The sequence below is a fragment of the Ylistrum balloti genome, unplaced genomic scaffold, assembly GCF_031769215.1.
Source record: "Ylistrum balloti isolate Yb309-2 unplaced genomic scaffold, AGI_CSIRO_Ybal_v1 Utg370496, whole genome shotgun sequence".
In the NCBI taxonomy this organism is placed as follows: Eukaryota; Metazoa; Mollusca; class Bivalvia; order Pectinida; family Pectinidae; genus Ylistrum; species Ylistrum balloti.
The window spans coordinates 150,811-164,002 of NW_026782322.1; the positions used below are offsets into that span (position 1 = coordinate 150,811).

Here is a 13,192-nt window from a genome sequence, read left to right on the forward strand (position 1 = left end):
TAAGCTAGGAATTTGTATGTCAGTTGACGAGTTAGTTTCAGTGTTTATACATTATACTTGAGGGACATGTAAAGTTCAATACGGCCACTGCTAACTTCATTTGATTTTGTCACCTTAAGAACTTTGAACCCCCAAAAATAATCTTTTCTGCTGTTAAAGAATTATTTTTTTTAAAGCTAACCTAATATTTTCAAAAATATTTATTGTGTGTGCAACACACGAGTGTTACTCAATTCAATTCATGATATTTGATTATTGCATATAAATTTAATTATTTGAAAATATTTGTGCAAATTGGCAATATAATTGCTTATCATGGTCTGTTGCTACTATATTTTGAGAGTACTACAAAGTCAAAATCAAAACATTGGTCTTTAATCTGAGACATCTATTCAGTGCTCTTCATCATTTTAGGATGTTCACAAGATTTGTAGTGGATGAAGACTATTCTGTATATATTCACCACCACTTGGTCCCCACAACAGGTGTCAATTCTGTACCTGCCCAGGTGCTGTGAAATGTTCTAGATCCTACGGCCGATCACTGACTTTCTGGATGTTATTGTGTCTATCTATCCTTAAATATTTCAGTTTCATAATGTGCAACATTGATAATGATTTACATTCAATTGTGTTTGACAGCAGTGAAAGATGATTTTTTTAATGGATAGCTTCAAATCATTATACAGCTTTAATGACACTTTATACCGACCATACACCCAATAAGGACAAAACATTTGTCAACATCACTTTGAAATTCCATCCCAATTTTTTCACTGTAAAAGGGCAAGGGTGTTAAAATGTATGAAAATTTATGACATTTCGTGCCGATTTATATACACTTAGATATTTGAGATTCCAGTCACTATCTTTTATTTTTCCATCTGTGATACATTCAATACATTCAGTTGTTTGTAGTTTATTGTATCCCCTAACGTTAAGGTCATGATTTCGCTTTATTCACGTCATAAAGCAGTCGATAGCATGAAAAAGATATTTAAGATGTTCTTCGTTGCGTTTCTTAATTTCTTCAATCATATCATTAAAATAGTACTTATAACACTTCAAATAAAATATTTACGTTTAGTGTGAAATATAAATTCAAGTAGGGTGTTTTGCATCTTCACAAATACTTAGTTATCATGTTTGACATGACTCTGGTACTATAGTCTGTATATGATAACTACTAACGTCACGTGAATATAAGTATAACATAAACTACCACATACAATAAAAACGTAAATACGCTACTGATATCATGATAAGTATATCATCTGTTAGTATAACTGACGTTCCACCAAGATAGCATTCTATAAGGAAACACGGAAGTGATCCGTCGACCATAAAAAACACACCTTTGATAACATTTATATATTTTTTATATCCCTATAAAGGTCATTAACATATGACTTTGTCAGATATTATGTGGAAGAGAAGTCTTGACATGATTCAAATTCAATCGTGGGTATTCTTGTCATTTTACATCGGAAAGGAGACGGTAAAACACTGACAGAAAACCTTCCATACAGTTATATAACGATATCGCTTGGCAATCGTTTTCAAGAAATGACAGCAAAACGTTCAGGAATGTCATCAGATCCAACATAGAGGAGGACATTGCTAAACGGTCCATACAAACAAAACAAAACAAAACAAAACATAACAGTAAAGAAATGTATATATACCATTCTAAAGTTATTTAGTTGTATACCTCATTTGAGAACGCGGCATTATTTACTTGACTAAGGTTTACATGGCGAGTGTCGTCGGTGATCATTGTCCTTGTACTTTTTCAGGAGTCTCCGTGTTAATCTTCCCTTTATTCATTGTCCTTGTACTTTTTCAGGAGTCTCCGTGTTAATCTTCCCTTTGTTCATTGTCCTTGTACTTTTTCAGGAGTCTCCGTGTTAATCTTTCCTTTGTTCATTGTCCTTGTACTTTTTCAGGAGTCTCCGTGTTAATCTTCCCTTTGTTCATTGTCCTTGTACTTTTTCAGGAGTCTCCGTGTTAATCTTCCCTTTGTTCATTGTCCTTGTACTTTTTCAGGAGTCTCCGTGTTAATCTTTCCTTTGTTCATTGTCCTTGTACTTTTTCAGGAGTCTCCGTGTTAATCTTCCCTTTGTTCATTGTCCTTGTACTTTTTCAGGAGTCTCCGTGTTAATCTTTCCTTTGTTCATTGTCCATGTACTATATCAGGAGTCACCGTGTTAATCTTCCCTTTGTTCATTGTCCTTGTACTTTTTCAGGAGACTCAGTGGAAATCTTTCCTATCTTCATTGTCCTTGTACTGTTTCAGGAGTCTCCGTGTTAATCTTCCCTTTGTTCATTGTCCTTGTACTTTTTCAGGAGTCTCCGTGTTAATCTTTCCTTTGTTCATTGTCCTTGTACTTTTTCAGGAGTCTCCGTGTTAATCTTTCCTTTGTTCATTGTCCTTGTACTTTTTCAGGAGTCTCCGTGTTAATCTTTCCTTTGTTCATTGTCCTTGTACTTTTTTCAGGAGTCTCCGTGTTAATCTTTCCTTTGTTCATTTTTTGCCCTAGTTTTATGGAATTTGAGTTTGAAATAGGATTGTGTTGCCATTTTGGTAGTTTGTTTTTTGATTGCCAAATATTTTGTCAGATATCACTGTTCATCGTCATGAAACCATAACTACCTTCCAATTCGAATAAATCTCGCTGTCATTATGTTTGACTTTGATTGATGGAATTTTACTATATGATGTTCAGTTGTATGGTGAAGTTTGCAGTCGCCTCTGATGGTGCCCCCTCCGTTCCCACTAAATTACGTTATTTCGACCTGGAATATATTGTCATGTATCAGCCCCCGTTGATAGTGTCTGCATGTTGACTCGGATAGCCTCGCATATGTTGATAGTGTCTCCTCAGTTTCTTCTAATGTACTGCTTTTTCGTGTTGACCTTGTAAGGGTCTCCTCAATTTCTGATAACATATCTTTTCATATTGACTTTGGTGAACTTCCGTCATCGAAAACATATTTTCATATTGACTTTGGTGAACTCCCGTCATCGATAACATATTTTCATATTGACTTTGGTGAACTCCCGTCATCTTTTTTTCTTTTTATTGACTTTGAGATAAGATATGCTTTTGCCGAGGAAACTATAAAACGTTTCTTTTTCTTTTCATTCGATAAAATTACTAAAACAATCAAAATAATTATGTAGTGTTTTGAAATCTGATTTTCCCATTGGTATATAAGATTCATTAGGACAAGGAAGTTATCGCTAATTTTGTTTATTTAGATTTTGTTCCAAATTTCAATCTTGTAAAAAAAACGTGACCAAAATTCAGGTTCATTTAACTTCTTATTGTTTGTACATTTTTACATACATATGTATTTGTTTTATCCAATAAACACTTACTCCAAGGAATTTCGTAACCTCAAATATTCCTTGGCATGTCCGATTTGTAAACCTGTAAATATTTATGATTTTGTATCAGGTTGATGTCGGTTTGGTTAATGACATCCATAAAAATAAAAGTAAATGACCATAGTTAAACTATAGATAGTATCAGAGGTGATGTATCGTTCCCTAGTTCTGTCAAACTCACCATAAAACCGTCAGTCCCACTCAGAGATAAAAAATCGTCTGCAGCCTGAACATAACCAGGTCATACACTAAGATCTAACCTAATCAATACCTTGTCCGATTTAGATAGTATCATAAAACTTAGCGACAACTTCTGAAGGAAATAACTTTCGATTTCTTAATTAAAAATGTATAAATAACGACATTAGTATGTAAATGCCTAATACGAAAAAAGACTTCAGCTTTTCAATGATATAAACATCAGACATATTAATCCATCTTTTAAAGCCACGTTAAATTACGTGTCGAGGATGTAACATCATTTTCTCAGTAGTAACATACCGACAAACCGAACCTTGGGAACTATTAGGTAACAGTGAAATCGCGACTTGAGGACTTCTTCTTTACTTGAGAATCTGTTATCATATGACTTCACAGAATTAAGCCGGGGATCCGAATGCGTTCACTCTCGTTGAGAAAATGTTACTTTTTAATAAAGTGACCACTAAATAGAATATCTCTGTTTACATGGTGTATGTTTATTCGAAGCTTTACACGGCCCCAATGGGCGGAGCAAGTACTAATGTTTGGAAGTATACACAATGTCAATTTGTTTACAAATGCAAAGGACGTATACAAAATTTACATAAGTGTTTTGTTAATGGAGTCACGTTTCAATAATCATCACTATCACGTGATTTATGTTAAACATTAACCCATAACATTAAAAACTTGGATGTATTTACTTTAGTGGTCAATTAAATGTATGCGAATTTAAAAGTATACAGTTGTTTATTTGACCTTACTCTCGGAGTATGTGGTTATTCTTATGCGGGTCATGTAAAAGGTCACATAAAATATGAATTCCGTTGAAATATTCTTATATTTTAACGAATTACCATATAATAATTTAATTGGTCCAATAGAATATACTGACTTTCACATTTGGCATCCTCTAACACAGCGAGGGCAGTTACATTTAACTATATGTTAAGTATAATAAAAATGTCATTTATCGTTACAGTCACACACATCAGGTTCATATCTGTCTGTCCGTATCTTACCATAGTGCATTGACCTACATACCTGAGATGAGGCAATGGATCCCTGCTGTGTGGAGTAAAATGAAATTTAATCTCCAGTGCTAAACCAAATTAAACTTTCTTTAGCCTTATCATAGTTATACCTAGTTTTGACATTTATGAAGTATTTTTTTTTCTAAATTGTTACCAAGACTTTTTTATTCAACGTAGCATATAAATCATTTTTACTACTTCCCCTTCTTAACATCCCTTTTACCTACCCCTCATCCCCCCTCCATTATTGTCTTACTTCGAGTACAGCTTCCAACTATGTAAATAATAATAATAATAATAGACTTTATTTCAGGTCGAGTCAAAGACTCTTCTTACAAGCGGTCGACAGTAAAATGTACAGTATTTACAACATTAAATTACATTGTATTATTAAAAGGTTATAACATCACATATAGAGTAAATGTATCACAGTGAACATAATGATAGTTTTAATTTGAATCATTAATTAAAAGTAGTGCACTACATAAAGCTCATGATGCATATATATTGGAATTAAAACACATATTCAAGTGTCCAATATACATATATGTCAATGTGACAAATAATAAAATTTAACCGACTATACGCTAATATAGCATATATTAAAATTGATTGGTTGTAGCTAAAAAGATGGACATTTAATTCTAAACTAAAAGTTACTTTATGTAAATTGAATATTACAGTGATGCATCACTACAGTTGTTTTTATAAGACAAAACGCGGAATGTATCTTAGTTTTGATAAACTGTAAACCTCAACATAATTCTTATACAAATGATTTTTGAATTCAAAATGTTGGTAAGATATCTGATGTGACAGTTTTCTGTTTATACCAATAATCATCGTGTGTAACAGCTCTAATGTAACACATCGAATGTAAAACCACATCGTAATGAATAGTTTTATTGTTATCTTCGGTGATATTTATCTCTGTTAAAGAAATCATGGTTTGATTCTGTTTTCTCGATCCATTTAGCTAGTCTTGATATCAAAAAGACACTTTGTCTCAATATCAAAAAGACACTTTGTCTCAATATCAAAAAGACACTTTGTCTCAATATCAAAAAGACACTTTGTCTCAATATCAAAAAGACACTTTGTCTTAACATCAAAAAGACACTTTGTCTCAATATCAAAAAGACACTTTGTCTTAACATCAAAAAGACACTTTGTCTCAATATCAAAAAGACACTTTGTCTCAATATCAAAAAGACACTTTGGAATCGAAGAATCTAAAGAGTCTAATATTTCTATTTTCGTCTTACTTTAAATCATTTGTTCTCGCATTAACCTCAAAATTTCCATAATTGATTTATTTTCAAAATGAACAACGCACAAATTCAATTTCCCTATTGTTAATTTTCTATTTGTGGATAGCAACATACCGGCATTTCCAGTCTATGATATTTACAGGTCGTGTAAATATTTCTTTCGTTCGTATTTCATTCTAGTTTCATTGAATTTGACTTTGGATAATGATTATGTTACTATAGTGATAATTTCTTATTATTTTCCTATGTTTTATTTGAATTGAAAGAAATTCGTCTTCGCAACAGCTGATATACAATAACCAGATAGAATAACCTCTCACTATGCATTTAGGTTCACATTTATGTATTTGTCATATTTATTTTATGTCATATATGTTGAATAAAGGGGCTTGTGCAAGTCTATACTAAAAGCCTGTCACCAACAACAAGGAGTTGATGGATGACGTCATGTGATAAATGATATGTGTTGATCACCATCATTAACATTGTCTCCATACATAACTAACAAATTGATTGTCTATCAGTGACAATACCACGACACAAGTTTCACATTCCTGGCTTGTCAATTTTCTATGATGTGGTTTAGCACGTGATATTCTAAACAAATCTTAAGGAACTGCTGTAAACTGATGTGGTAAATATTTGATGTTTCATATCTTGTTTTTTGCTGTACAATATTGGGATCATATATCAGAATTGTCAATAATAAAAAGACAACTACTTTGTCGAGTTAAGTCATGGAATGTCCATAATGGAAGTGGATATCACACTGCTACCGCGTGTACACTGTAGAAACAAACCAAACAATACTTACCACACCCGTGTTGATGATATGACAACAGTTATGAAAGAAATAATAAATAATCCACATTGATATAACTTGACAGATTTGATATGTATTTTACTAATATAATTCAGGGTTCAGAAACTATTGTGTTACAATATATGTAATGGTTGTATAATCTCGTTTCAGGAAACTGTGGACATGTAGAGCGCATCAGCAATGACGTCATTTATATATGTGTTCTTTGTATCAAAGATTCTCCTCTGTGTTCTGTCAACTAGCCATGCTGTTGTTCCAACCAAACGAGAAGGACAGGAGAGTCCCAACACAAAATGTACTATCAAACCCGTGGACGACACGTTCTCAAAATACATGGACGATGCTTGGGTCCAATTGAACGAATTCCACTTCAGCATGGCAAACTATACCACAGAGCCGCTGTACAAAGACCTTGGCATGAACTACAAGCCATGGAGGTGGCACAGGACTAGGACGCAACACGGCAGGACTCTCCTGATGTTATCCTTCCATTACGATGTCCTATCAATGACTATTCTCACTATCGGCGTGGAGGCGAATAACATTGAACTTGTCGACAGTCCCTTTGGCTGTTTCGGTAATTTGACTGGTGAGAAAAGGGTAGAAAAAATCCGACAACTTATTTTGGACGATTTTAGTTCTGTGAAGAAAACAATGACAGAGCTAGAAAGCGAAACACATCTACAAAATATTGTGTATGTGTGTAACGAAGTGGTGAAAAAGACTGATCAGTACGCAGAATTTGGTAACAGATGCTGCCATCAGAACATTAACGGGGACACTGTCTGTACTGATCAGGTGGAAGATGCCTGGATAACAGTGCTATATGTTTGTATAGCTCTAGTGAAAATTCTCGTCTTCTTTTTCAGTCCTTTACTTCTGCCGAGCTACATGTACAGTGCGTCATATGTGGCTTCTGAATATGTGGTAAAACTAAAAGATGAACTCAAAATGAAAATGTTTATCACGGAAAGTACCGAAACATCAATCAGGTACAAAAAGCGACTAACAATTGAAGAAATTTCTGAATGGAAGAAATTTCGAGAGAGCATAGACGAATGTCCAATGGACGAGATAGTAGCTATCAAAATACCGGAGTTACGTATTAAGGTAAAGGGTAAGAGGATTATCCCGGAGAACGAGCCTCCAACTGGACTCCTACGGACAATTTACGATAATCTGATTCGATGTAAGATAAAAGCCCTGGATCCGTTCCGAGAGTGTTGCGACAGAAGTGTGTACGCCTCTCTTGAACCTCAAATTGCACACAAGTGCACATGGCATATGTTTGTGCAGATGACAGTGAAGATTCTTCTATTATTTCTCGTCCCAATACCTTATTATATAAGGGTTTACATCTATTACCAGTTTGAACAAGGAGAAATGATCCGGAGAAATATGGTAGCGAAAGAGCTGAACTTGCAAATGGGATTTAATTTCTACCGAGGAAATATCATTCAGTATTTAACACCAACACATGGAATTTTCATTGCTACCTATGTGTTCTATTTTTCAGCAGGTTTCATCATAGGATTTTCAGACGAAATTACAAGAGAAAAACTGAAATCCATTGCTCGGGGATCACTTCAGGATATGCTTAATGTGCAAAGGACAAGTGTGCTGCAAGTGATTCTGAGAATTAGTCTGTGGCCTTTCCGTAAGTGTGGTTTACTGGCAATAATACTATGCCCAATATACGCGAGCTTCACTACACCGCTTTGTCTTCTGGTTTTTATATTATATTGTGTACCGACTGTGTACTTATCCTACCGACTGCTGTATCATTCGAGAAAGAAAATTTCTTATCGAGACGACACAAAAGACGCTATAAAGCCTCTTAGTAAAACTAAAAAACATGTGAAAAAAATTCAGAAACAGTTATCAAAAATTGACAACAGTGTACATCGCCGTAATTCAGCATTCACAGAAGATGATCACGTATTTCCTTGCACGTGGGGTTCGGGACGCCTGATGATGATCAGACGTGTATTTGTACAATTGATTGTTGGTTTGTTTTGCCTGTCTTGTCTGTACGCCATTGTCCTGTTGTTTGTAGAAGCTGTTGGCCTTGTTGTCGAGGTTCTGGCCTTTACCATGATGGGTATCATTGTGAACGCTGGCAGCACACTCCGATACGTGTCCATGGCGTTATTGGTTATTGTCTATATGCATGACTGTTACAACAATGTCTACGAGAGTTACCTTACTTTCAACAAGACGGTGATAGAAGATGTTATGGATAGAGTGGAGGATTTGAAGAAGGTAGCAAGTTTACCTTCAAGTATGCAGGAAAACGCTGCATTCCAAGTCCAACCACCGGAAACACTCGATGAAATCACAACCATTCTGTCTTTCGAGAAAAAAGAACCAGCTTGGAGAATAGGCCATCTGTTATTATTCCTCGATTCATATGACACACCGAGAATTCCATTGCGTCTCTTCAAGAAGCTTTGTGAGGTACGGATACATGGAGCACCCGGACCCGTGTATATCAACCTCCTACGTGCCACAGGTAAATTCCTCATTATCGTCATATTCCTCTTCTTTGTCATGATCGTTGTTATGGCTTTCGGAAACGTCCACCAAATCTCTTCCACAAATCAGACCTTGGCAACTCTTGCTGGGGGTTTCGTTCCGATGCTCTTGAAAAATGTTTTACCACGAAAGTCAGTTAAACTTAACTTGAAAACATTGAGTTTCAAAGGTCAAATCGACGAAATTATCAGCGAATTCAAGCAAAACTGGCCTCTGTGTGATCTTATTTTTGAACAAGATGCTTCGTCGGAAACCGATGGAAGTGAAATGCGATCAGAAACTAACAGTATAGATGAAGGAAATCCAAGTAATGCAAAAAAAGCGAGTCAGAGCCTCGAAACAATATTGGAGGATAAGGCCGAGACTGAAAATGGAAAAAACGAGAAAAATGAAAAACCCAAAGAGCACAGTATCGACGCATACATAAAAGAAAAGAAAGTCCCCGATAATGGCAGCAAACCGTTTGATATTGTTAGCTATTTTGAAAAATCTCCAAGTAATGGTGTTCCGCTGGGCCCACAAACCGCTAGGCTTCTACCTAGATACTCGGTTGTGGATGATAACTACGTGGATCTATTTATAGACTTAAGTGTTGCAGAAACCACGTCCCCATGGCAACGATCTTTGGAGTCCATTCCGTCAGTGTCTATGTTACCGGAAGACGACTTACGTAATAATATTCCGGAAATCAAAATCGACTCCTATTATTGAGTAAGAAAGCGTGGATGAAATGACAAATAGGATAATTTTAGATAGTTATGCGCTTAATAAAAACTACCTTCACTTGTCAACTTATTGTTTAAGGACTTTGAATAAGATCAATAAATGTGTGAAAATATTTTGATTTGTCATCACAAACTCGTCAAACTGAGAAAACAAGATATGATTATTTCAAGACCTCCACTAGGACAAGATAAGATCTGGAGAAGTGCCTTTTTACTTCATATATGCATGTTGTATATAGATTACTGTATAGTCATGAATTTTCATGGGGATTTTATTTTCGCCGAATTCATGGTTAATCTTAATCCACGAGTTTATTCATCCACGAAATGATATACAAATAACTTTAACATGGATTATAGCAATAACAAATTTCGTGAATATGATTTATTCGCCAAAGTTTCGGTAAAACCACGAAATTTGAGCCCCATGAATATAAATGATTTTACAATACGTTAATGAATGAAATCCATGAGTGTTGTTTGTTGCATAAATAATAAACCAATAATTCTAACCATTGTTTTGTATCATATTAATTTTATGTTTTTTAACCGAAACAAATTTGATTATTTCGGTATTAACGGACTTTTGCTTTGCTAGTAGTGACAGTTCATCGAGTAGATCTGATAAAACGTAGTTGAAATTTCATGAATAAAAATCGATTTTAATAGATTGGAAATTCAGTTATCGATTTAATTCTTTATCAATGCACTTTTGTGAAATGAAATATGACATTACTTTTACATCACACTATACAGGGTCCAGGCTATGCGTTTCATATTGATTAAAAACTGGACATGTAACAATTTCACCACCTGTAAATAAATTAGGAGAGGTATGCCGTAAGGCTCTGTAAAGATACTGCCAGGTTGCTGTATAATAATGTATTTTACTTACTGATCATTAGAAATTGAAAATCCATATTATTAGGAAACTGGCGATATAATTATGGTCTCTTTGTCAGTAGATTTTGTAGTCTAACTCACCCAGTGTGTGATCCTCTACCTTATCAACAGATGTTGATACAATCCATTCGGTACGATAATGCTTTACTTCCGTTTGTTTTGACTTGTTCTTCCCTGCTGCGAAGACAGATCACTTACAATCATTGTTATGTAAATATTGTATTGGAGACAGATATGCTATTAAAACTCTTTTTTCACTTTTTGTTTCTGTTTTTATACTTTACTGATTTTCACACAATATCGCTCTGCTTGCAAATCGCAATATCAGAAATTAATTTGATTGATCAGGGTTGATCGACCTCGTAACAGAAATGGTTTTATACATATGACACACTCCCATACCCCCTGGATGTATTTCTATCTCGACAGCAGAAAATGAAATGCAATGTTCCAAGATTCCAGTAGGTGCAGAAAATAGATTTTGGTGTTTAATTGCTCTCCCCGCACCCCCTCCGGAATAGGATATAAAAATCTGCCGAGTATCCCTCACTTAAATCCCCGTCTAGATTTTGATATTTTTTCAATTCCTTTTAATTTTCCTCAGTTGCCTCTTCGGGTTTAAACTTTCAGCCTTTAGCATCACTGATTAGTCCTTTATGTCTAAATTTGTATCAAAAGGTGCTAACACTCGTGTGTATTTTGTAGGATCGTCCACACAGTTGAAGAGAAAACAATTCCACAATATCAACCACATTGATTCTGACATATTACTATCTGATCAAACTAAGGTCCAGGTTATTGGTGTCGTAGTAGGTTTTGTCATTGTCACTTCCAGGGTCATTGAGGACAGTTTGTTCATTACAAATATTTGTATATATCCTAGCCCGAATATAACTTTCTACTCCGTTTGACGGGGAACTTTGATCTTTCCTACACAAGTGAAAAGCACATGTCATCAGAAAATTGGGGCGGTAAGTGATAAAAGGACCTAAAGTCATTGATGGGGAGGTGCACTTACGCATAAGATAAACTTCATTATTTTAAAATATTCTGAAATATGCTGCTATTCAAACATGGAATAAAAATGAAAAGTAAGAATATCCCCTTACAGAATTTGGAGTGGATGAGTCAAATAAAAAGCGAATATTTGCGTAAATATTTTCTTTAGGTTAATCCGTCCATTCAAAAAATCCCATTGATACTCACGTTAGTCAACACAAATCAACAAGGACAAAAGATATATCATCATTAAAATACATTATAGAATATTTATTGTGTCTGTTTCCTCCTAGATCTGTTTCTGTCAAATTAAAATCATTATGGGGAGAATGGATTCAAATTGAACGTGTGCTTATAAGAAGAAAGTGAATTTCATGGTTGTTGGTTTTTCGGATCCTACTCTGTCATAGCGTGCTGTCAGTGTGATGGATGACGCTATTTAACATCTATGATAAGTAAACACATTCTCCCTTCAGTACACATTAATCTCAGTTTATATAAGATATAGGTGGGTGTTAGGGTTCTAAAGCTTGCTGTCTGATAAGCTTGCGGTGACCAACAAAAAATACAATTACCTCTCACTGCATGATTTTCCTGTTCTTTATTTAGTGAAAAAATCAGCTAGTCATCCAATGATATAAATGCATCGCTTGAGTGACGATACCGGTTTAAGAATGTTTCTCATGCACGTTCAACTATACGCGTGATTTGTGACGTTATTGCGCCAAAACGTTTTTTTTTTTTTTTTTTTGAAAATGTCACATATACATGAAGTATGCAATTCTTATTTTTTTCTCTTTGCTTTTTTTTAATAGGCCTCTGTGCTCATTATTATAAAGATTAATAAAAAAGACCACCACGACAAAAAAAAAAAAAAAAATGAACTTAATGAGAAGGACGAAATTACAATATATGAAAAGTTATTTACACCGTACAGGAAAATAAAACCAGAATATTTGAACAATTAAAAAATGAAAGAAACTATTACGAATCATTGGTATTGATATTGCGCATATAGATATTTCAGATGTGAGTGGTATTTTTCCAATCGTAAAGCTGAGTATACCTTTCGTTTTATAGTTTCCTGTTTGATGAGAGGGCTGGGAGATTAACTGGTGCTCGTGCACGACAAGCAGTTTACGATCTTGAGTAGCGTATTAATGCATTAGGTCTAAATTAAACCGTATGAACGATGTGTAAACACCGAGCCTATAAAACGCCTCTAAGTCATAAAGAAGGATCTTAGATATCCGTGGTTAGCTTACAGCACTCAGGGCCTATCTCACTGACAACACTAAAATGTAGGACCGT

General features: G+C 34.8%; 1 protein-coding gene across 1 annotated transcript; it reads left to right on the top strand.

Moving 5' to 3' along the window:
- Window positions 1-6,899: 6,899 nt before the first annotated feature.
- LOC132555476 (uncharacterized) lies at window positions 6,900-9,965 on the top strand. Its single transcript, XM_060219824.1, has one exon. It carries the CDS (start codon window positions 6,900-6,902, stop codon window positions 9,963-9,965), a length of 3,066 nt encoding a protein of 1,021 aa, XP_060075807.1.
- The last annotated feature ends 3,227 nt before the right edge of the window (window positions 9,966-13,192 follow it).

Bases quoted from the DNA above. Each gene is read 5' to 3' on its own strand.
- LOC132555476 (XM_060219824.1), top strand. From the start codon at position 6,900: ATGACGTCATTTATATATGTGTTCTTTGTATCAAAGATTCTCCTCTGT.